General features: G+C 34.2%; 1 protein-coding gene and 1 pseudogene across 2 annotated transcripts in view; one reads left to right on the top strand and one right to left on the bottom strand.

Annotated features, from left to right (window-relative positions):
- Rnf17 (ring finger protein 17) overlaps nucleotides 1–22,042 on the top strand; it is a 108,373-nt gene extending 86,331 nt beyond the window's left edge. For both annotated transcript variants that reach the window (XM_076872418.2, XM_076872417.2), the window contains exons 26-35: nucleotides 1,357–1,520; nucleotides 3,671–3,790; nucleotides 4,728–4,808; nucleotides 7,250–7,375; nucleotides 8,527–8,583; nucleotides 10,808–10,924; nucleotides 13,685–13,847; nucleotides 19,413–19,548; nucleotides 20,717–20,906; nucleotides 21,944–22,042. In XM_076872418.2, coding sequence (XP_076728533.1) covers nucleotides 1,357–1,520; nucleotides 3,671–3,790; nucleotides 4,728–4,808; nucleotides 7,250–7,375; nucleotides 8,527–8,583; nucleotides 10,808–10,924; nucleotides 13,685–13,847; nucleotides 19,413–19,548; nucleotides 20,717–20,906; nucleotides 21,944–22,042 — 1,253 coding nt within the window. The remainder of the gene's footprint in view (nucleotides 1–1,356; nucleotides 1,521–3,670; nucleotides 3,791–4,727; nucleotides 4,809–7,249; nucleotides 7,376–8,526; nucleotides 8,584–10,807; nucleotides 10,925–13,684; nucleotides 13,848–19,412; nucleotides 19,549–20,716; nucleotides 20,907–21,943) is intronic.
- LOC143411786 (centromere protein Q pseudogene) lies at nucleotides 17,972–18,632 on the bottom strand (annotated as a pseudogene).
- Nucleotides 22,043–22,844: the final 802 nt, after the last annotated feature.

Genomic DNA, 22,844 nt, shown 5'->3' with positions numbered 1-22,844 from the left:
AATCTAATTAGTTCACCTCTGAGCATTCTTGGATTTCTCACACATGAAGCACAATGATAAACCACAGGTCAGTAGTGGTACAAGTAATTGGCAGAATTTAAGACTTAGAAACTTGAGTGATTTTCTGAACATCCAAAGTACTGTCCCAGCATGGGAGAAGAGCAAGGCCAGATAGCTTCTAAAGGTTTCTGGTAGATCAAAATCAGCATAAAGTGATGTAGCCTACTACATCTCCTTTATTTTCCCATATTGGGACTTAACCAAGTGAGGATGGTTCCAGGTTTAAAAAGACCTGACATTTATATAAGTTTGGAGATTCTATGAAAAAAGAATACTAAAGTTTGTATTTATTTGAAATAAGAAAAGAAACCATAAGAAATAACTGAATATTGAGGTCCTTTCTGAAATCTTCTTAGTTTAAAAGCAAATGCTTCTTAATTACAACCTGGGCTCATCTGGAACATTCTGTAACTCTTAAGATTCCAGCACTCAACAGGCTTAGACACCATTAATTCAACTCGTGGGCCCACCTGCCAATAGAGTGTGGTAGCTATGAATTTATTGACATTTTCCTCTCATTTGTTGATCTTTATAAATACTATTTTTAACTGGAAAATAGAATAAATCTGTGCAACTGGCTGTTCTAAAAGAAATGAACAGTGTTTGAGACCTGTAGTAAAAATAGTACTTAATTCAGAAGCTTTGCTTGACATGTTAGTCATTGCTAAAACTGGTTGACTATTACTAGATGCTTTACATCTGGTCCTGCTGCAGTGCTGATAATGTAGGTAGGTGCTATCATAGTTAGTTTACAGAGAATAAACTGAGGTGTATGGAGAGGTAAAGGAACTACTCAAGATCACACAATTAAAAATGTAGAACTGGGATAGAACCTGATTCCAGCCCTTGCTTTCTATGGTACCACTTATAAGGATATATAGTCACTGTGGAAATAGTGGGCCAATCTGTAGGAAAAAATAAAATTAGAATTTTCACTATTATATTGTATCTAAGTAACTTGTGTTATGTTTTATTAGCTGTGCTGTCAAAATGTCATCTTCAGTTGATAGTTCTTTTATATTAGCCTACCTGACATGGGTTTAGAGCTCTTTATGATGTTTGTACTCTCAAAATATTATAAAAAAATCAGAATAATTATTTATATGGTCTTAGTACATTTTAAAACATAAAGAAGATACTGACCAAGTTAGATCTTATGAAAGTTTTATTATGAGCCTGATTTTCAATTCCTTATATTACCTAAGTTATGAAGTTATTAAAAGATTGTTGATGACTTTTTTTGAACAGTATAGGAAATTTTTCCTAAATGCTTTCTATTTTTAATAATTTCTTCAGAATTTGAGCTGGTAAAAATGATGAATGAAATTCAAAGTAATTTAAAATACCTTGGTCTTTTGGAACCTTATTTCTGGAAAAAGGGAGAACCCTGTGCAGTGAGAGGATCAGATACAATGTGGTATCGAGGCAAAGTAATGGAAGTTGTAGGTGGCACTATCAGGGTAAGTTTAATATTCTTTTGTAACTGTTCGGGCTAAATGCTGTAGCATTAAGTAGTCCTTTGATATGTGAAAATTTGATTAAAGCACGTTTTGTTGAATTCAGTCATTAGATACATTACACTTGTATTTGTTGAGTACAGTTATTAGATGCATTATGCTTTTATTTGTATTATTATGCTTTTATTTGTATTAAGGATTTCTTTTCAAATATATTTAATAACCTGAATAATGGAAGAATAGAGGCAGGTAGGGATTTGACCTCTTGTGCCTTGGACCACTTAGTTGTAATCTGTGGCCCTGTGTGCACACATGGAATTAAGTAAAACTTGCTCTCCAATATGTTTAGTATCTCCTTGCAAATTTGTTTGTGGCCCAACTAGTCCTTTCAGGATAAGGATTAATTCACCTTTACATAATAGCGAGGTAGCACTCAAGTTTCATTCAAAATCTTCAAAAACAGCTTCATGCATTGAATACTGAATGTATAAAAATATAGATTAAAATACCTTCAAAGGGGCTGGGATTGTGGCTCAGCGGTAGAGCACATGCCTAGCACATGCGAGGCCCTGGGTTCGATCCTCAACACCACATAAAAATTAATAAAGGTATTGGGTCCAACTACAACTAAAAATATCTTTTAAAAAATACCTTCAAAGACATGCACACCTATAATCCCCAGCAATTTAGGAGGCTGAGATGGGAGGATCACAAGTTTGAGGCCACTTTGGCAACTTAGCAAGACCTTGTCTCAAAATAAAATTTTAAAAGGGCTGGGAATGTGGCTTAGGGGTAGAGCACCCTTGGGTTCAATTCTCAGTACCACAAAAAAATAAAATGGAGAGAAGGAATGTAAGTAAGGAAATAAAATTGATGAAGATATTTCACACTTGAAATGTGTACTTTTAATTCAAGTGAGGGGGAAAAAATAAGTCTTTTGTTTCTACTTGGTCAGATATTTATTTTGTTAGATATTTAATAATTATATATAGCATTTTAAGGTTTTTTTTAGCTTTTTCACATCTGTAATTCATATTTTATAATTTTTTACAACTGTCCTAGACTAAATTATTACTCCTATTTTAATAAAAAAAAATTGAAGTTTAAGTTCATTGACTTGCCAAGGTTGCCCTGTCAGTGAGTAGTCATATTGGAGTCTATATTCTAATCTGGACTAATTTCTAAATTTCTGTCTTGTGCTTTTTCTGCTGAACTACAAATTTCAAATGGTTTTGATGGAAATAAAATGGTTTCAAATTTTGGGTGAATACTTAAACAACTGGATACCCACAGTTTCAATGTGTTTATAATCATGTGAGTCACTTTTTGCATACATTTGAGTTATTCAGATAACCCCTACCTTTTCTTCTTTATTACAAAAGTGAATTGAAATTCAGTTTTTATCAAGTTATCACACTTCATGAGCTTTACATATATGGAATCCAGATAAATAAGATGGTGAACTATGTATTTAATTTCTCATAATGTCATAATACCTTAGTTTTATTTTAAATGTATTCAATAGTATTTTGATAGTTTAATCATTAGTTTTTTCCCCTTATGGTCATTTTACATTTCAGGTATACACAATGAATTTTTCATTACTTAACCTGATACCTTGCAAGTTTTTCCTATGGTCAACATTAAATAAACATTTCATTAAGTCAGTCATGGAAAGATAATGCTATGTGTTCTCTCTCATGTGGAAGTTTTTTTAAAAGTTGATCTGAATGCAGAATAGTAGAATGTAAAATAGAGGCTGGAAGGGTGAGGAGAAATGTGATACGTTCATTTTGCTGAGTTGAGACAGAAGAACTACCTTATTGGCATTCCTTATTTTTAAATCAGAAACTGAATTAACATTTTTAAAAGGAGTTGCTGTTAATTAAGGAAGGCCTAATAAGACCAGTTTCTTAAAAAGAGTTTTGTTTTATAGGTTATGTGTAAGAAAACCTTTGTACAATGAGATTTGATATGCTACAGAATAAGGGAATATAATGTTCTTTTTTTCCTACAAATTTTTCAAATCCAAATTTAACTATCTAAACTTAGTCATTTTGTTGTGGTGGTGATTGTTAATATTAGGAAATCCCTTCTGTCCCCTAGCTTTTAGTAACAAATTTTAACCATAAATTTTATTTGACCTGTTTCAGGTACAATATTTAGATCATGGATTCACTGAGAAAATTCCACAGTGTCATCTTTACCCTATTTTACTATATCCTGATACACCACAGTTTTGTATTCCTTGTCAGCTGTATCATACTATACCAGTGAGTATATAGTAATTTGTAATAAGTAATGCTTAATAATTTTAAATGTTTTAAAATATTTTTTAGAAATTAGAATGTATTATTAAATCCCTTTCAGTTGTAACAAAATTAATAAAATACCTACAAATAAGTTTAATAGGACAGCTAAAAGGTCTTTATATATAAAATTATACTTAAGAATATAAAACATCTGAGTAAATGAAAACATAGTATGTTCATAGATGGAAAATTGTAAAATTGTAAAAATGTAGTTATTTCTTTATTGAATAAAATTACAACAAATTAGCTGGAAGTCAGTTTTCAAAATAATGTATTAATGATCTCTTCATAATAAAGTTAAAACTTAATGATCTAAAACCATAACTTATACATTAGTTTTTGTGGCTTCAGAATTAGGAGTGGTTTAGCTGAGTGGTTTGAACTTCGGGTCTCTCATGATACTGCAGTCAAGATGTCCACTATAACATAGCCGTCAAGAAGATCTGCAGGGGACAGAGGAGCCACGTGTATGTAGATGGCTCATTACTTGCCTCTTGGCAGGAAGTCCTACTGCCTTGCCACGTGAATCTCTTAACAAATGAAAATATGACAAATTCTGCTCCCTAATGAATAATGTATTATAGCCCTGTATTAGTATTGCATTGATATATGGGTCTTTTAATTTTTTTTTAAATTGTGATACTTTGTTTTTAATGTAAACTCATTTTAAAAATGTTATGCTTTAAAAGCATGAGTACTGTAGGGAGAATCTCAAACTATTATTTTTTAAAGATCATTTTATCTCAAATCAATGATATTTTCTGAAAATGGCTTATGTGTTTTATATTGCTATCTAGTATTACCTGTTGATAGCTACTTCTTTGTATATTTATTTACTCTATGCTTTGTCTCACTTTGTAAAACTGTGAAAGAATCTGAGTGTATTAATCCCACATAGGTTGGGAATGTCTGGCAGCCAGATGCAATAGAGCTTCTTCAGGAGCTGCTTTCAAAGAGAGAGGTGGATGTTCACATTATGGTAATGTGTCTAAAGCATATATGGTTGGTTTAAATTATCTGCCATAAAATGTTATAATTAGCATCATTTGAGCAATATTTTTATGATAAGCCATCTTATTATGTGTTCAAATGTGCATATGAATCATCCTTTAACATCGGAGAAGTTACTACTTTGGTTCCTAGGCTTGTTTTAAATAAGCTTAATTTTGAGCAAGTACCTGAGACTTTCATAACCAATAAAGTCAGAAATTTGAAAGAGTATTTATTAACATCTCACCTACTTGGATACAGGAAGCAATATCTCATTGTTGAAGATGTTCATAAATATATGCAGCAGTTTTCAGGATACTGCTGTGTTTACAGTGCTGTGTTAGGTAATCTAAGAAAGCCTGTCATTGACAAGCCCTATCCCCAAAGACCTTCTCTAGTTAATGAAACAAGATATAAACCTAAAAATCTCACATCACAGAGCAGTGTTCTGAGAGCCAAAAGAAGGGTAAAAAGGGCAAGTACAATAGAAATTCAGAGGTGGTGAGAATGGAGGTATCCCTTAAAAAAAAAAAAATGGTAGAGTTCTCCTGACCATGAAAGTGAGTACACGAAGGCACAGTGAGTTGTTTTTCAGAAATATACAACTGACAGGATGGTGGAGGCTTTTGTGAGGAGGAGGAGTGGTGATTAGGATTCAGCAGACTGAGGTAATAGTTGCTGGGCCCCAGTAGAGGTTTCTGAGCCATGAAGTATAAGGTTAACCTGTAGTTGTTTGAGGAAAGTATTTTTGTATTAAAGTGATGAAGACCTAAAAAGAGCCACAGACCCAATTAAATAATAAAATGGCTTATGTCAGTACTAAGAGCCCCTCTCTTAGTTGCTCATAGACTACATGGCAGGTCACTGAAGTAAGGTACAGATTGAAATTTTTCAGTTGGTCAAGGTGACTTTCTTTGCTGCTTAGCTTAACATAGTCAGAAGAACCATTGTAGTATAGCAAAGACTGCTGTGTATGAACATGCCTATATGTGCTCCTTGTCCATATATACTAAAGGAGATACAGTCCTACACTTGTAATTACTTCAAGTATAGAGCATTCCAGAAATGCCTGTCTTTGTGGGGCTTCCATTTTAGTGGTAGGAACCAGAAAACAAGAAAAAACAAACTATAAAATCTATTGGGTTATGATAAGCGCTTGGAAGAAAAAGCAGAAAATGCTGATAGAAAGAAGTGCTGCTGCTGAGGAGGAGGTTCCTCATTAAAAACAGTGGTCAGGTGACATTTGAGTCTAGGTCTTAAAATGGTGAGAAGACAAACCATCCCGGTTCTTGGAGAAGGTGCCAAGGGCTCTGAGGTTGGAGCAGTAGCCTGTGAAAGGAATAGCAGAGCTGCTGCATTGAGGGCCTGTGTTGTCTATATATACACTGTAGGCTCTGATGTGAAATATATCTAGTATTTCCCTCAGGATATTATGATGATAGGAGACAGAGTCTTAGGAAAAGATCGAAGCTGGGAGATCAGCTGGAAAACAATTATTGTAACTTAGTGAGAAGATGAATTGAATTTAGACAAGGGTGGGACCAGTGGAAATTTAAGCTTACCTACTCTGGTTACAATCAATACCTAATAATTGTGAATGGACTTTATACAAAGTTACTTTTTTTTTTTCTTTTTTGCTTATTTGTTTGGTGGGGGAAGCAGTGGGGGCGGGGTTGGTGATGCTGGGGATTAAACCTCAGACCTCACGCCTAAGGCAAAAGCTGTGCCACTGAGCTATATCCCCAGCCTTTAGTCAGAGTTTTAAAAGGTCATTGTAATGAATCCTGCTTTTAGACTCTTCACAGGTGTGTGTATTTTTGTTTTATTGTTTTATTTGTATATATTTTTTATATTGGTAAATATATTTTGTATATTTTGTATTTTGTTTGTTTTACTGGGGATTGAAGCCAGGAGCAATGTGCCACTGAGCTACATTCCCAGCATTTTTCTATTATTTATTTTGAGACAGGGTCTCACTAAGTTGCCGAGGCTTACCTTGGTGATCCTCCTGCTTCAGCCTCCAGAGTTGCTGGGATTATAGGCATGCTTCACCATGCCCAGCTAGACTTAATTTCTTCTGATTCCTGCCATTTTTATATTTTTTAACTGAACTTTATTTCTTCACCCCTACACCTTTTCTCCCCTCTACTAAATATAAATTATTATTGTTGTCTGAAGTTGACATAAATAGTAAATTATATATGGCTTCTAATAAATAACTAGAAAACATTATACTATTATGGTATGTAAATATATTTTACAGAAATCAAAGTCAAATACCAGGAAGAAAATTCTATGAAATGAGCATTAGTCAAGCTATCTGCTCATACTGTTATTGTTGAAAGCCTGATTTCATATTTGTTGACTATAACACATCAAATAAATCTTATTTTTTAGAATAATAATCTTCCTTTTTTGAACTTAACATAGGAATTGCCTGAAAACCCATGGGGGAAATTGTCTGTTCATCTCTATTTTGATGGAATGTCACTTTCCTATTTTATGACACACCATAAATACTGCACTTTTGAACACTGTGAAGAGATATTTAAAGAAGTAAGTGACTTTCTATAAGAATCTACACAATAGAAAATATCTGATTAAATTGTTACATTTTATACCTCAGGTCTTAAATATGATTTTACATATCTGACCTAAGAATGAGAATTTGTAAATTCTTTGTTGAGAAAGCAGTATACTGCATCATGCTTGTCCTGAAAAACTCTTTATTTACATTAAGATTTAATTAATGTTTCTGTACCTTCAAAATTAATGAGATGCCATGTTATCCAGTATTGTTTGAACAAGGGAAGCACGTTATAAAAACTCTGTAGAATTCAGTGATGAAAAAAATGCTCCTCAGACAAAATGTTTTTTTCCTTTGACAGGAAGGAATAATACAAAACTCTAAAATCTGAAGTGCTCCAAAATTCTAAACCCTTGAGTGCCAGCATCATATTCAAAAAGTTTTCAGATTTTGGAGCATTTTGAGTTTTTGGATTAAAGTCTGTGTAAGTAATCCAAAAATCTCCAAGATCTGAATTGTTTTGGTCCCAAGTATGAGGGATATTCAAACTTTATGAAGTTTTTGCTGTATATCTTCTTATGGAAAACTTAGAGCCATATTTTCAGCATAACATATTAAAGAAATAGCCTATTCTGTAGCCTACTGCTTCCATTTTTAATATTTTAGATACATTTTCACATTTCAAGCTGCTTAAAATCCTTGAGAGGAGTAGTATATACATAATAATATTTTATATCCAAGATGTTTTTATTTCTAGAGAAACAGTTTGCTTGTTAGGTGTTTAAACATTCATTTTAGTGATAGTATACAACCAAGCAAAATTTACTTTCTTCTCTCAGTCATAAAACTGCAATGTCAGTTTGTATCTGTAATCCTCACACCAGCTTTTTTTTTTAAGTGTGCATGCATGTGCAGACATGTATTATCTAAAAGTTTCTCCATGTATTAAGCTCAGTTGATAAAAATTACTTAGCCTCTTTTCCAGTTGTACTCTTCACTGTGCATATTTTAAAAGGAAAAGTATTAGGTACCACTGTCTCCTCAGACCTCATTATCATTGACACATATTTAGCATAACATAATGCCTCCATATCTGTGGGGATGAAATATGAAAGTGCTTTAAAACAATATTATGTAGATAAAAATTGTTTTATTTATTAATGATATTATATTGTTTTAGAAACCAGCAGATTACAATAAAAAGTATGAGGAAGAAAGTTGGGAAATAAAATTCGAGGTAAGTTACAATCCAAATACTTTGGAAACTTTGCATGCTTCATAAAGGATCTGATACAGGGTGAGGAAGTAAGAACTTTCTTTATAACTGCTTTACTGATATATTATTTATATACTGTATGTCACCTTTTTAAAATGTACAGTTCAGTGGTTCTTAGAATTATTCACTGAGTTATGCAACTATTACCACTAATTCCAAAACTTTCCAAAAAGAAACCCTGTAAAAACAGTACTCATTCCCCATTATTCCCCAGTTTTATGGCAACCACTTAATCTTCTGTCTCTCTGGATATGCCTGTTCTAGACTTTTCATATAAATGGAATCATACAATATGTGGTCCTTTGTTCCTTTCTTGTTCCTTAGTATATTTTTAAGGTCCTTGCGTGTTGTTGTACATAGAAGTATTTCAATCTGTTGACAAATAAGATTCCATTGTATGGATATATTCTGTTTATCCATTCATCTGTCGATGAACACTTGCTTGTTTCCACATTTTGGTGATTGTAAATAATATTGCTATGAACATTCATGTACAAGCTTTTATGTGAACATATGTTTTCCTTTTTCTTGGGTGTATTACCTAGGAGAAATACTGAGTCTCATGGTAACTGTTTGACATTTTAGGGAACTGTAAAACTGTTTCCCAGAGGGGCTGCACCATTTTGCATTCACACCATTTTCTCTATGTCCACACCATTTTTTGTAAATTTTTTTTATCCATCCTGATTTTGATATACATTTCACTGATGATAATATTGAGCATATTTTCATGGGTTTATTGGCCATTTATATTTTTTCTTTGGAGAAATATCTATTCAAATCCACTGCCTATTTTTAGTTGGATTATCTTATTATCTCTTTATTGTTGAGTTATAAGAGTTCTTTATATATTCTATATACAATCTCTTCTCAGGTACAGGATTTGCAGATATTTTCTCCATTCTGTGGGTTATCATTTCCCTTTCTTGATAGTGTCCTTTAAGCACTATAACTTTTAATTTTGGTTAAGTCAAATTTATGTGGTTTTTTTTTAGTCACTTGTGTATTTTGGTGTAAGGAGAGTTTTGATAAATTAAGCTTTATTAGTAGAATTTTATTTATTTGATATAAAGATAACATGCTTGTAGTAAAGTAGGTACTTTGTAACAAATCAGTAAAATTCAGCTATAGTCACTTTTGCTGAACTTCCCTAGATATAATATTTGCTTTGGTTTTGTCCAGAATTTGAAAATGTTTAATAGTAATGAACTAACCTACAAATAGGTGATGATTTTATTTGCTTATGTTATTTATCATATTCTTTAAAAATAAAAATTAATTTTTCTATATTTTTATGGGTGCATTATAGTTGTACATAATGGTGGGATTTGTTGTTACATATTCATACATACATACAATGTAACAATATAATTAGGCTAATATCATTCCCCAGTATTTCCTCCTTCCCTCTGCTCCTGTATCCCCCTGATCCCTTTCCTCTACTTATTCCCCACCACTTTTCATTTTTCCTCTCTAGTTTCCACATATGAGAGAAAACATACAACCCTTGACTTTGAATTTTGCTTATTTAATTTAATGGTCTCAAGTTCCATCCTTCTCTTGCAAATAACATAATTTCAGTCTTCTTTATGACTTAATAAAATTCCATTGTCACACACACACACGCACACACACGTGTGTGTGTGTGTATATATATACAATTTTCTTTATCCATTTTTATTCTTTTATCCATTGATGGACAAGGAGTAAAAAGTACGTTTTAAAAAGATGTGAGAATAGGGGTGTAGCTCAGTGGTAGATCACTTGCCTTGTGTTCAATCCCCAGCACTGCAGAACAGAAGAGATGGATAAGATAGATACTCACCTTTTTGATGATTTTAACTAATTTTTTAGCATTTCATATATAATTTTAGTTTTATTGGAAAATAATTATTCTAAAAATAAGTGAAATACTACAGAAGCATGTAAAGGCAAAAGGAAATTGCCCCTGTTCTGCACCTCAGATACCCCAGTCCTATTCATTAGTGCCAATTATTGTTGATGGAGGACAAAAGAAAGCTAAACATCTTACATTTTGTTTCTACTACCTCAAAACTATTGTCATTTTCAATATCAAGGATAACTTGCTTTCTGCTAATTGAAAGTAAGTTAACACCAGAATGAATTTCTATAGTCAATTTTTGTGATTGTCATTCTGAAATTTGAAATTTTTGTGGTGTTTCAGGAATTGCTTTTGTCTGAAACGGAGACTCCTATTTTACCACCATATTTGTCTTCATCTCTACCTCCCCCAGAAGAACTGTATGCTGTTCAAGTGAAACACGTTGTCTCACCTAACGAAGTATGTCATCTGGGTGATTTGGTAGTGGTTAAAAACATAGCAGCAATCTTTGTTTTAAATATTAGAATTGCTTCTTCACTTCTCCAGCTTCCTGACTGTAAATATTGTAAAACTGGTGATCTCTAATTGGCCTCACCATGTAATATCCTCCTCAGACATTTATTATTTGTCATGAAGCAGATGTTTGGTAACACCTTTTAGGTTCAGTGTCTTGTGCCTTTACTCACTGTTGTGTTTATATTGATTTTTTTAGATATTTAAAGTAAAACTGTTTCCTCCTATAAAATCACAAACATCTCACTAGCAGTTGTTTTTCCTATACCAAAATCCCTGATTGCTGTGGGTTAGTAAGTTGTTAGATAAGTGATATGGAAAAAAAACAAAAAAAACCCTGTTTCTATTTATGATGTTTGTCTACTTTCCTCACTGGAAAGTAACTCCATGAAAATAGGACTCTTAATCCATGTTATTCATTGATGTATTCTCCAGAATTTAGAATAGTGACATACATACACACACACACACACACACACACACACACACACACACACATATATATTTATATTAGTAGCCACTAGGTGAATGTTGACTGACTGAATAATGCAATAAAGAAAATTCACTTATAAAGCCCAGCACAGGTATACCACCTGTAATCCCAGCTACTAGGCTAAGGCAGGAAGATTGCAATTTTGAGGACAGCTTGAGCAACTGAGGGGAGACTCTGTCTCAAAAAATAAAAAAGGGCTGGGGTTGTAGCTCAGTGAAGGAGTTACAACCTTGAAAAAGAGCCTAAAGAAGCATTGCAGAGGTTTAATAAGAATGCAGAGACATTCCAGCCAGGTATGGTGGGGCATGCCTGTAACCCCAGCAGCTCGGGAGGCTGAAGCAGGAAGATCATGAATTCAAAGCCAGCCTCAGCAACTTAGTGAGGCCCTAAGCAATCCTGTGAGACCCTGTCCTAAATACAGTTCAAGAAAAGGCTGGGTATGAAGATGTGAATTTGGTGTCAACAAACGTTATATATAATCAGAGATATGATAAATTATTGTATAATGTATTAAGAATTGTAATGCAAAATAAATAAATAAATCATTAAAAAAGAAAGTTAAAAAAAAAAAAGAAAAGGCTGGGAATGTGGCTTAGTGGGTAAGCAGCCCCGAGTTCAATTCGAAGTACCAAAAAAAAAAAAAAGAATGTACAGACATTCCCCTCCTCTATCAGAGTTTAGAACAGGTATACTTATTTTTTGAAGGAAATAGATTTATTTAATATATATATTTTTTTAGTTTTAGATGAACACAGTATCTTTATTTATTTTTATGTGGTGTCATTGGTGAGGCAAGCACTCTACCACGGATATACAGCCTCAGCCCAGGAAATAGATTCTTAACAAAACTTGAGTTTTGTTATAACAGGCTGGGGAAGCAGGGTTTTATTTTTGTTTTTGTTTTTTGATACAGGGGTTGAACTCAGGGGCACCCAATCACTGAACCACATCCCCAGTCCTATTTTGTATTTTATTTAGAGACAGGGTCTCACTGAGTTGCTTAGCACCTTGCTTTTGCTGAGGCTGGTTTGAACTCAAGATCCTCCTGTCTCAGCCCCCTGAGCCACTGGTATTAGAGGCATGCACCACCACTCCCAGAAAGTTAGCTTATTTCTAATATTATTTCTTGCCTATCATGTGCAAGGCCCTGGTTTCAATCCCCAGTACCGCAAAAAGAAAAAAAAAAAAATTCAAACTTACATGTCCTTAGCCAAAAAGGAGGAGGGAAAGACAAGTAGCAGAAGCAGCTCATTCAACCTTTTACATAGTAAACCATTGTCTCACAGGAAGGAAAGGACTTGTTGTCTACTTTCATCAGAGACCATAATAGTGTACAACTATTGCTGGATTTTAAAATAATTTTTGTATTATTTATTGCTACATAATGAATTGCCCCAAATTAGCAGCTTACAGCAACACACCTGAGGGTTAGGAATCTAGAAACTGTTTAATTAGGCCAAGCATGGTGGCACACACCTGTAATCTCAGCGGTTCAGGAGGCTGAGACAGGAGGATCACGAGTTCAAAGCCAGCCTCAGCAACTTAGCAAGGCACTAAGCAATTAAATGAGACCCTGTTTGTAAATAAAATACAAAAAAGGGCTGGAGGTGTGGGTCAGTGGTTGAGTGCCCCTTAGTTCAATACCCAGTACTCCCTCAAAAAACTGCTTAATTGGGCTGAGGTTGTGGCTCAGTGGTAGAGCACTTGCCTGGCACATGTGAGGTACTGGGTTCGACCATAAGTACCCCATAAAAATAAACAAAAAAAGGTTAAAAAAAACACTGCTTAATTAAGTCTAGGTCAGGATTAGTCTAGGTTGTAATCAAGATGTTGATGAGGACTGTAGAATTCACTTTTTAAAAAGACATGACATTACCTGGAGAGATCAGTTCTCCATCCTTGAGGCCCTTCCAGTGGCCTGCTTAGGCTGTGGCTACAAACTTCCTGGAGCTTGCATTCCCCAACAAGAGCACCAGAGAACAAAGCCACATGTCTCTTATCCAGCCTCAATAGTCACACCCTACTTCAAATGGTGGTGTTTTGGCTACAAAATCAGGGTAGTAGAGTGTGGGAGGGAACTACAGTGAGGTAAGCAGCACGAAGCAAGGATCATTGGGGCTTTGAGACCACTTGCCACAATAATTCATCCACATAAGTGAATACTAGAAATTACAAAACTTGAAAGTTCTTTTCCTTCCCTTCCATCCATTTAGGTGTACATTTGCCTTGATTCTGTAGAAAACCGTAGTCAGTGTAACCATCATAGTAACACAGATGACATCAGCTGGGAATCGGAATCCGAGAGTCTTGAAGAAGCACTGCAGAGGTTTAATAAGAATGTAGAGACATTCCCTCCTCTGACAGATTTTAGAACAGGTATACTTTTTTTTTTTTTTTAAACAAAATAAGGTTACTAGCAAAACTTGATTTTTATTGTAATGGACAGGAGTTTGGGTTATTGCTAATGCTAACTGTATTTTCTTATACTCATTTTACATGCATGAAATCTTCAAATTCCAAAGATAACTTGGATATAATCTCTCCCCCATTTTCTAGAGTAGGAAGGTAAACTAAAAGAGGAGTTAAACAAATCCTCTGGGATATTTCCACTTCCCAAAAAATCTGAATGTTGGGAAATTGACAGCATAAAGTGTAAAAGATCATTTTCTAAGCATGAAGTTTTACCACTAGCTCAAATAGTGAAAGTTGCCATTTAGACTTTAATTGCAGTGATTCAATTATAAACCATCTACACTGATAATTTTGAGATGGGGGGACTCAAGACTGTCCTGGTCCATCGGGATAGGTTAAATTCCTTTTTTCTGTCCAGTCTGTTCTTTCAGGCTTTATTAAATATGCATGATTCTGCTGTAAGGGAAATCTATTTAGTTTGTGGTTTGACAGTTCGTGAATACCAAGAGTGCCTATACATTTATATCAACATGTGATAGAGGTGTATTTATTCATCAGAAGATACTTTATTTAGCAAAGGAAAAAGTATATCAACCTAATTCATGTCTTACCTTATTTTAATTTTTTTTAAATTTTGAGACAGAGTCTCATTAAGTTTATAAGGCTGGCCTCCAAACTTGTAATCCTCCTGCCTCAGCCTCTCCAGGGAGATTTTATTTTATTTATTTTTTATTTTTTTCAGAGTGCAATGCTTATTTTATTCTGTGACTACAAAAATATTGTCACAAATATCTATGATTATTAAGTACATAAGGTTATTAAAATACATTCTCTTACTGAAGTAGCACAAAAATATTACATAAACAAATAAAATGAGAACAAGCATATTTCATTTGCTTAAATAACACTAAGAAAGCCACTGAAAAGCACAGCTTCTGATGGGTTGGCAGGCAGCATGGAGTCCAGGGAGATTTTAATAGGTCATGATCTACTTTTGGCTGATGAATATTGCTTGCAGTTGCCTCCACCTGAAATGTTCTCCCCAAGACTGTGACAGTTTAGGTCTCTGTTCAATAATGTTCCTTTATTGCAAGTCTTTCCTGACCTCTCAATATAAAACAGTCTCCACCTTCAGATGCCCCCAAATCTCCATCCTTCTTCTCACCTCTTTTAAATAGCACTGGAGTAGGTGACTCAGGGTCACCAGTAATTAGAAGAATACCTGACACAAGTAGGTGCTTATAAAATTATAAATATCAAATGAGTAAATAAACTCATGGGTTTTTTTTTCATATATTCCCTGTTTACAGTCCAGAGGGAACAATTCCTTCTTCATTTTGTTCATATCTCAAGGGAAGTCACATGGAGTTCATGGAGTTAAACATACATTATTTGTGCATTTTTGATGAATATTTTATACTTCAATAAAAATTTATTTAAAGTATGAAAGTTAAAGTAATGCATAGGTATGTTCAATTGTATGTTCAATAAGGAATTTATATCAAAGGAGGATTTTTTGTGTTAAAATGACAAGTAGGAGTTTCAGGGTTTTTTAAGTTCTATTTTAAAAAGCCATGTTTTTAAGGCTAGCAAGGTAAAGTTGGACTGTTAACAATATTTTCAGTTATTAACTATGCAGGACAGATCAGATAGATGAGATTCTTTATTATTCTATTGATGACTTTACACCTTCAGGAATAACTGATAAAAAAATTATTTGAGGGGGTAGGAATATATAGGTCAGTGGTAGAGTACTTGCCTATCATGTACCAAGGTACAGGGTTCAAAGCTCAGCACAGCAAAAATACATAATTGAAAAAATTTTTAGATTACTTAAAATAAAGATCTTTGTACTTTAGAGGTGTGTAGTATTTCAATGTCATTTGTTCACAACTCTATTTTTCCTTGTGGAATTATCTAGAGAGCATGATATAGGAAGTAGGATAAGACAGGATATTGAGGCATATTCTACCTACTTTAAAATTTAGAAGGGTGTAAATACTATGCTGATGTTCCCAGTTTTACTCAAGCCTGCCATTCATTAACACACTTTATATTGAGCATTTGCACCAGATACCATATTAGGAATGTAAACTCTAATTCTGAGCTCCAAAGAACAGGTAGATAGACATGTAATCTTAGTATAAAGTAACAGCTCATATTAAAGGTTGTGTATAATGCCACAGGATCACAGAGAAGGCTTTGATCAGTTATAGTCAGAACTTTTTAAGTCATGTTGAAAGAAGACTAGATGTAAAAATAAGAGCTCAGGATGGCCAGACATGGTGGCACACTGCTGTTTTTAGTGATTCAGGAGGCTGAGACAGGAGGATCACAAGTTCAAGACCAGCCTCAACAACTTGGCAAAACTCTGTCTCAAATAAAAAGGGCTGGAGATGTAGCTCAGAGGCAGAGCACCCCTGAGTTCAGTACCCAGTATCCACCCTCAAAAAGGGGGGGGGGAACCTCAGTAGTGTGATTTGGGTTTTCTTTGTTTTTTTTTTTTTCCAGTCTATAGTTAATTTATTTTACAAATAGATAAAAGAACCAAGACAATACACAGTAGTGGCTTAGGAAAGATTATTGATATATAAACAAATGACATTGAAATACTACACACCTCTAAAGTACAAGGCAGAAAATAAATATCCAATTATCTACTCACTAACCAACCAAAGAAATAATCACTTGTTGACACATATATGCTTACTACATGATGAAGACAGCTTTATAAGAAAGGGATTTATAGGGATCCAGCATTAAATGACTATAGCCACCTTGGTGGTAAACATCATCTCACTACCAGGTAACTCTGGCATATATTCCAAACTCTATACAATAAGCAAATCCATTAACATAGTCAGCTGAGCATTTGTGGTAGACACTGACACCTGAACTGTCTCTTAACTGACTTTTGACATGTTAACAGTATTTGAGAAAGCCCAGGTGCATTTTGGTCAGCTGTGGGATACCTTTGTCTAGCTTCCTCCTGCTGTAGGGTGAAGGGATTCTTTTGTCTTGCTGCCACACAAGACACTCCATAGTCTCCAATAAACTGCATTTTATATAATCTTGAATTTATCTGCTGCCTTCTTTGGTTTAAGTTACCTTTTGCCTTTGGCAGCCAGTTCTTGAACACTGTTTTCCCAAAACAGTTTTTGGTTGATTTTTGTTTTAAGGACTAAAGGTGCTTAAGTTCCTTTTTTAATAATTTTTTTTAAATTAGAATATATTTAATGAAGGCAGAAAATAAATATCCAATATCTACTCAATAACCAACCAAAGAAATAAAATGTTGATGTACTTTAAAATTAAAGATACCTAAGGGCTTGGGTTGTGGCTCAGCGGTAGAGCACTTGCCTAGCATCTGCGAGGCCCTGGGTTCGATCCTCAGCACCACATAAAAATAAACAAATAAAACAAAGGTACTGTGTCCAACTAAACTAAAAAATAAATATTAAAAAAAAAAAAGTTTAAGATACCTGGCAAATCTTAATGACTCCCCAAAAAGACTGAGTTAGGTAAGAGTGAAGGCTAGACAGAAAAATGCAAGCTATCAGCTAAAGCAAATACTTATTTCATTATTCATTAGGCACTATACATAAACACTTTACATATATGAAGTCTCAATGTAACAGTTCTTCCATGCTAACCAATAAATGAGCTTCATTCTGCCATTATAAATCATTAGATCATGGGTGTTCTTATGTTATGGGTTTAGGCAAATAAATGCAAGACAACAATATAAATATTGATTTTCTAGATTTAGCAACTGCTCTACACAGAGTTTTCAGGACTACATACTAATTTTAAAGTGCAGGCCAGGCGCAGTGGCGCACACCTCTGATCCTAGCAACTCAGGAGGCTAAGACAGGAAGATTGCAAGTTCAAAGCCAGCCATATCAACATTGAGGTGCTAAAGCAACTTCATGAGACCCTGTCTCTAAATAAAATACAGAATAGGGCTGGGGATGTGACTTAGTGGTCAAGTGCCCCTGAGTTCAATCCCCAGTACCCCAAAAAGTATAAAGTGCATATTAGGCTTTGGCCTTTATAATATCATAAACATTAAATTAATATGAAACAACCTATAAACTCTTAAAGAGATCTAATTTCTTACAGGCTTCTTTGATAAACATCAAGTTCTTCATCTGGTACGAACTGTAAAGAACATCTAAGAGTACCCCACTAAAATCCATTTGAAGCATGTTTTACCTTCTCCTTTTCTACCTCATGTACCACAATTTGAATTTTGTTCTTAAGTCTCTGAATATTTTCAGTCATTGATTCTGTGGTCTCTTCTTAGTAATGTCAGACCTCCTCCTTCATTAGCTCCATCTCATGCCTTCTCCATTTTCTGTAGATCTGAAACATTAAATATTTCAGCTTTCTGGGAGGAACTTTCATGGTTTCACACAATTATAGCAATCTTATTTTCAGGTAGTTGATACTGAATTTGTTCTTTTTCCTTAATAGTATTACTCAGAATTGCTATTATTACTGATTGTATCATAGTTTGCAAAAGAGATTGCCAGGTTTTTCTCTGTTGGATGCTGTCTTTATCCGTTTTATATTAGTATGTTTTATTTGTCAAAAATTTGAAGAAGATAAATATTTTGGATGATTTTTTTTTCCTGTTTTTCTAACCTGTTTCTCTGACAACTCCAGTTCCTCATTATTGAATTTTCTTTTTGAATTTCTTTTCAACTGTTAAGACTTTTTCTCAGAAGGATTTGCTTTACCAGGCATTTTGATCACTGATTCTTCTTCAGTCTCTCAGGGACTTGCACTCCTAGGAGAAAATTCTTGATAGAGGAACAGACATGAATATGATGAAGTACAGTCAGTAAGATTTTAAATTAAGTAATCATGTTGAGGTAACTAATTGAGTACATGATGTAGGAATTGCTTGCAAGGCTCTGAAGAAGCCCATAAATTGCAGTGTTACAGACTGTATGCAGGCAGTTAAGATGCCATTGAAAATTTTTAAATAAGAGCAGTGTAATTGAACTTATAAAATTTAATATGGTTGTTTAACACAGAAAGATTGGATAAACAGGAACTATAGAAACTACTTCTTTTCCCTTGCAAAACATAACCCAAACTATGAGAGGTTTGGAAGAATTAGAAGTGGACTGGTAGCAAGGTGACCTAAGCCATGAAAATAAAATTAGGAATTCTAAGGATGTGAAAGTGGCTTTGTTCAAAGCTTAATGTTAAGGAATTAGTAAGGCAAGTTCATAAAATATGAGCAGTAGAGGCTAACATAAAGCAATTCTCTATTTAATTCTGGGTAGTGAGCATATGGTTGTTATATTTACATCTTTGTACTTTTCTAGATTAAAATATTTTTAAGAAAATCAGAGTCAGGGCTGGAGTTGTAGTGCTTGCCTAGCATGTGTGAAGCCCTGGATTTGATTCTCAGCACCACATATAAATAAATAAGGTCCACTGGCAATAAAAAAAAAATATTCAGAAAAAAAGAATCATAGGCAATTTTATGATTTTCCCCTTTTCCTGCCTTTCCAGAAATGCCTTGCCTTGCAGAATATGCTGATGGCTTATGGTATAGAGCAAAGATTGTATCCATTAAAGAGTTTAATCCTTTATCTGTCCTGGTACAGTTTGTTGATTATGGATCAACTGAAAAGCTGACAGTAAACAGGTAAAAAAAAAAGTCAAATAATGATTCCTTTTTGTTTTGGGAGAAGATCTTACCTCTGCTTTTAAAAGAAAAAAGAAACTAAAGCCGATTATGTATTAATGATTTTTAGTCTAGATTTTTATTGTGATAAGATATACATAAATTTATTAACTGTTTTTAAATATATAATTGGCTTTAAATACTTACACAGTGTTACACAACTAGCACCACTTTTCATTTCCAGAACTTTTTCATCAAACAGAAGCTCTGTTATCAAACAACCCATTTGACCCCACCCCAAGCCTCTGATAACTCATTTACTTTGAGTCTCTATGAATTTGCCTATTCTAAGTACTTTATATAAGTAAAACCATACAGTATTCATCCTTTTGTCTTATTAGCATTATTCCCAGGATTCATCCATGTTGTAGCATGTGCCAGAATTTCATTTTTTAAGGCTGAATAATATCGTTTATACACACCATATCTTATGTATCCATTTGTCCATCAGTGGATGCTTGTGTTGCTTCCACCTTTTTACCTGTTGTGAATATTGTTCGTATCAACGTGTATACAAATATCTGAAGTCCTGTTTTCAATTATTTTAGATATATATTCAGAAATGGAATTATTAGATCAAATATTCTAATTTTATTTTTTGAGGAACTGTCATAAACTGGTTTCTATAACAGCTATAACCACTTTATATTCCCATTAGCAGTTCCCCCAGGGATTCTAGTTTTTCACCAACAGTCGTTTCCTATTTGGGGGGTTTGTCTCTCTCCCACCTTGCCCTCCTTCCCTTCATATCCTAATGGGTGCAAGGTAGGAACTCCTTGTGAATTGGATTTGCCTTTCCCTAATCATTGGTGATGTTGAACATCTTTTCATGTGCTTTTTTACCATTTGTATACTCTCTTTGGAGAAATGTCCATTTTTATTTATAGTATCCTCCGTTCCATGGGCTGCCTTAACACTATAATTATGCCCTTTAATTCACAGAAGTCTTTACTTTTGAGATCCATTTTATCTGGTTTTTCTTTTCTTGGTTATGCTTTTAGTTTCATAGCAAAATCCAACATCATGAAGCTTTTCCCTTGTATTTTCTCCTAAGAGTTTTATAGTTTCAACTGTAAAGAGAATTTGAATTGCAACATTCTAAACATTTAAAAAATTTCTTTTGTGACAGACTGCGTCAGATTCCTCTTCATCTTATGAAGTACCCAGCCCGAGCCATAAAGGTTCTCTTGGCTGGTTTTAAACCTCCTATAAGAGACTCAGGAAAGACAAGAATACCATATTGTCCCAAGTGGAGCATGGAGGCATTGTGGGCCATGATAGATTGTCTTCAAGGAAAACAGCTCTATGCTTCCTCCATGGTAAATGTCTATCTTTATTAGCCAAAATTCTCTATTTCCAGCAGTTCCTATTAATTTTGTAGTGTTTTGTTTCTATGTAAATCTACATGCAGAAATGTAATAGTTAAGGCATAAAAAGCTGTGCATACTACAAGAAAAATCTTAAGCTTTTGCTAAATGGTATTTTAGCTTATATATAACAAAATTTATTATCTCTATCATGATAGGTAATGAGTAAGATTTAAATAATCAAGCTATATATCCTGTAATTAAAGAACTTGTAAATTAATGAGGGGAAACAAACATGCAAACCACTACTTAATCTGAGTTAGAATGCTATAAGTATTACCACAGAGGTATGGGTTAGGTTAATTTGCAGGGATGAGGATAATCATAGAAACATATCTATATTATAGAAATCCCCAATCTCCTTTCCAGTAAGGCAGTCAGCTAGACTGGTGCTAGATGGAAAGTTGACCTTCAGAGGTTGTCCTCATCCTTATTACTGGTATTGACCCTGCCTGCCTCCCTCCTTCCTTTGTTACCTGCCTGGTCCCATCCATGACTTTGGGATTTACACATAAGATATGAGTTCATGAGACAGTAATGTTACTAGAAAGTGCTGTTTAAAAAACCCCTATGCATGTCACAGTGGTGTGTGTGTAGAGTTCATGTAGGATTTCTCTCAAGATGCCAGGGCAAGTATTTCTTACAAATAAGTATTTTTTTCACCTTTGTGAATAACAATCAAATATACTCCCTTTATGCAAACAGGGGACTTTGAGTGTGGATCGCAGATCAACTTTAACATGGATAATGGTAATTAATTAAAGTCCATCTAGGAAAACATTGAGACTTAATTACAGTTTAGATGGAGCAGAAGAAAAGAAAGAATGGATTTAGCAGGAAACATTGCTGATGCCCTGTGGAAACACAAAGTATAAATTAGAAATAAGTCTAGAGAATGACTTTTCCCTCCTGTGTATTGAATGGCCAGAGTAGGAAGGAAAGGGCAGCAAAGACATGGTTTTGTTGACAGCTGTATCTTTCAATTTTAGGCTCAGGCACCAGAACAAATAGTGACATTATATGAAGATGAACAGTATCCAGTTCATATGTCATTAGTAGAAATGGGGCTGGCAGACAGAGATGAATGATGTAAGTGTACTTTCTCATCCACTCTTCCAGTTGACATGAAGCATGTGACTGCCATAGCATAAATAATGCTGAATTGCTTATAAAAGCACTCTTTGATTTTCCTTGATTCTCAAAGGAATGACAACAAAACTCTACAAGAATCTCTCCTCCAAATTTCTTCTTAGGCCCTTCTTAAAGGCCTCTTGAGCATCAGCATCAGAGGCCCCATATTTATGAGAACACTGGAATGGCTGTTGTGACCGTCCTAGTACCATATGGGTATGGGGCGAGCAGGACAGTGAGCACCATAAGTAATTCAGGGCATATGATTGTGGTGTGCATATGGCATGACTGAACAGTTAGCTCCTGATAGTTTTTAAAGCACTGGGTTAACAGATACCTCTTATCTTATTCATTCACATAACTCTTGTGATTCAACAACTATATGTGAACAATTTACATAAAGCAGAGGTTTAAAGTAACACACATTTTGTTTTTTAGGTATAAACAGTGCAGAGCATCTACAAGAGACCAGAAGGAAGTTTTCTGTTTTATTTCAGGCTTAGTTTTCTTCATTTGTTCTGCAAGTAGTGCTGTTCTTTTTTTCCTCCCCCTTATTCTTACATGTTGAACTATTAAAAATGGTGTGAAAAAATAGTCAATAAACATATTTGCTTTCAAATGTTTTCATGTTTTGTTTTACTACAAATTTAAAATTAAATAGTTAAGAAAAATGAACTTTTTAAGAATTTTTAGATGTTGATGAACCTTTATTTTATTAATTTATATGTGGTACTGAGAATTGAACCCAGTGCTTCACAC

The sequence above is a fragment of the Callospermophilus lateralis genome, chromosome 12 (genome assembly GCF_048772815.1).
Source record: "Callospermophilus lateralis isolate mCalLat2 chromosome 12, mCalLat2.hap1, whole genome shotgun sequence".
NCBI lineage: Eukaryota > Metazoa > Chordata > Mammalia > Rodentia > Sciuridae > Callospermophilus > Callospermophilus lateralis.
Note: the sequence above shows the minus strand (reverse complement) of the source record. Positions and strands in the feature narration are given on the sequence as shown.